Below are 865 nucleotides of genomic sequence, written 5' to 3'. Positions count from 1 at the left end.
GTAACAAAATCAAGCTTCGACTCCGAAACGATGACCCTCACGGTGTCTTCTTCTTGGTCTTGGTCCTTAGAGGAGGAGGAGGAGCAAGAATCTTGCCAGCATAAATCGCTATATCCGTCAAGATCCTCATATTCCAGTTCGCATAAACCATAGGCGTAGGGTAAAAGAAACTCGTCCTACACATCGAAATATTCACAAGCGCAAGAGCTTGATATGCTCTCATGAACCGATAATCTTTAAGATACAAATACTTTAACGCGTTGTCAAGATGAGCATCCACCAATCTATACGCTTTCCTGCAAGCAGCGAACTCTTCTTTGCTTCTACGGTCTTTGGCTTTGGGAAGAAGAGAACCTTCGATGTTGTCAAGCGTTTCTATGGCGTTGATCCATGCTTTTGCCGCGGTTAGCTTCGCGATTGTCTTGATGGATGTGCGTCGTCTGATTAGCTGTGATGTGATGGTTTTATTACAGAACTGGAAGTCGATTGTTTGTTTGCATATTCTGTTGATTAGGTCTTGTGTTGATGGGTCAGGGACGACGGAGATAGACGACGTGAAGGTAATGCAGATGAGAAGAGAGACCAGTAGGTGAACGAATGTCATTGTTTACAAGTAGTTAAATGATATGCTCAAGAATAAGCTAATTGGTGATATGAATATTATATATACTCTTTATCTCTACACGTCTTTGTCTCCATAGAATGTATCGTATATATTCCAAAACGTAGTTGTTAGCCTTCTTTATATTATGATTTTACACGTCAATAATGATCGCGTTTTCGTGATTAACGTAAGAAAAAAATGATGATGAAAAATTTGTTTGGTGATTTGGTTGAAGGCAATGATGTTATGCTTATAGACTAC

General features: G+C 39.9%; 1 protein-coding gene across 1 annotated transcript; it reads right to left on the bottom strand.

Annotated features, from left to right (window-relative positions):
- Positions 1 to 9: 9 nt before the first annotated feature.
- LOC106322035 lies at positions 10 to 677 on the bottom strand. The gene has a single exon (XM_013760226.1). It carries the CDS (start codon positions 602 to 604, stop codon positions 38 to 40), a length of 567 nt encoding a protein of 188 aa, XP_013615680.1. The 5' UTR covers positions 605 to 677; the 3' UTR covers positions 10 to 37.
- Positions 678 to 865: the final 188 nt, after the last annotated feature.

Source organism: Brassica oleracea, unplaced genomic scaffold, assembly GCF_000695525.1.
Source record: "Brassica oleracea var. oleracea cultivar TO1000 unplaced genomic scaffold, BOL UnpScaffold05226, whole genome shotgun sequence".
Lineage (NCBI taxonomy): Eukaryota > Viridiplantae > Streptophyta > Magnoliopsida > Brassicales > Brassicaceae > Brassica > Brassica oleracea.
The sequence above is the reverse complement of the archived record's forward strand: the minus strand, read 5'-3'. Positions and strand labels throughout refer to the sequence as shown.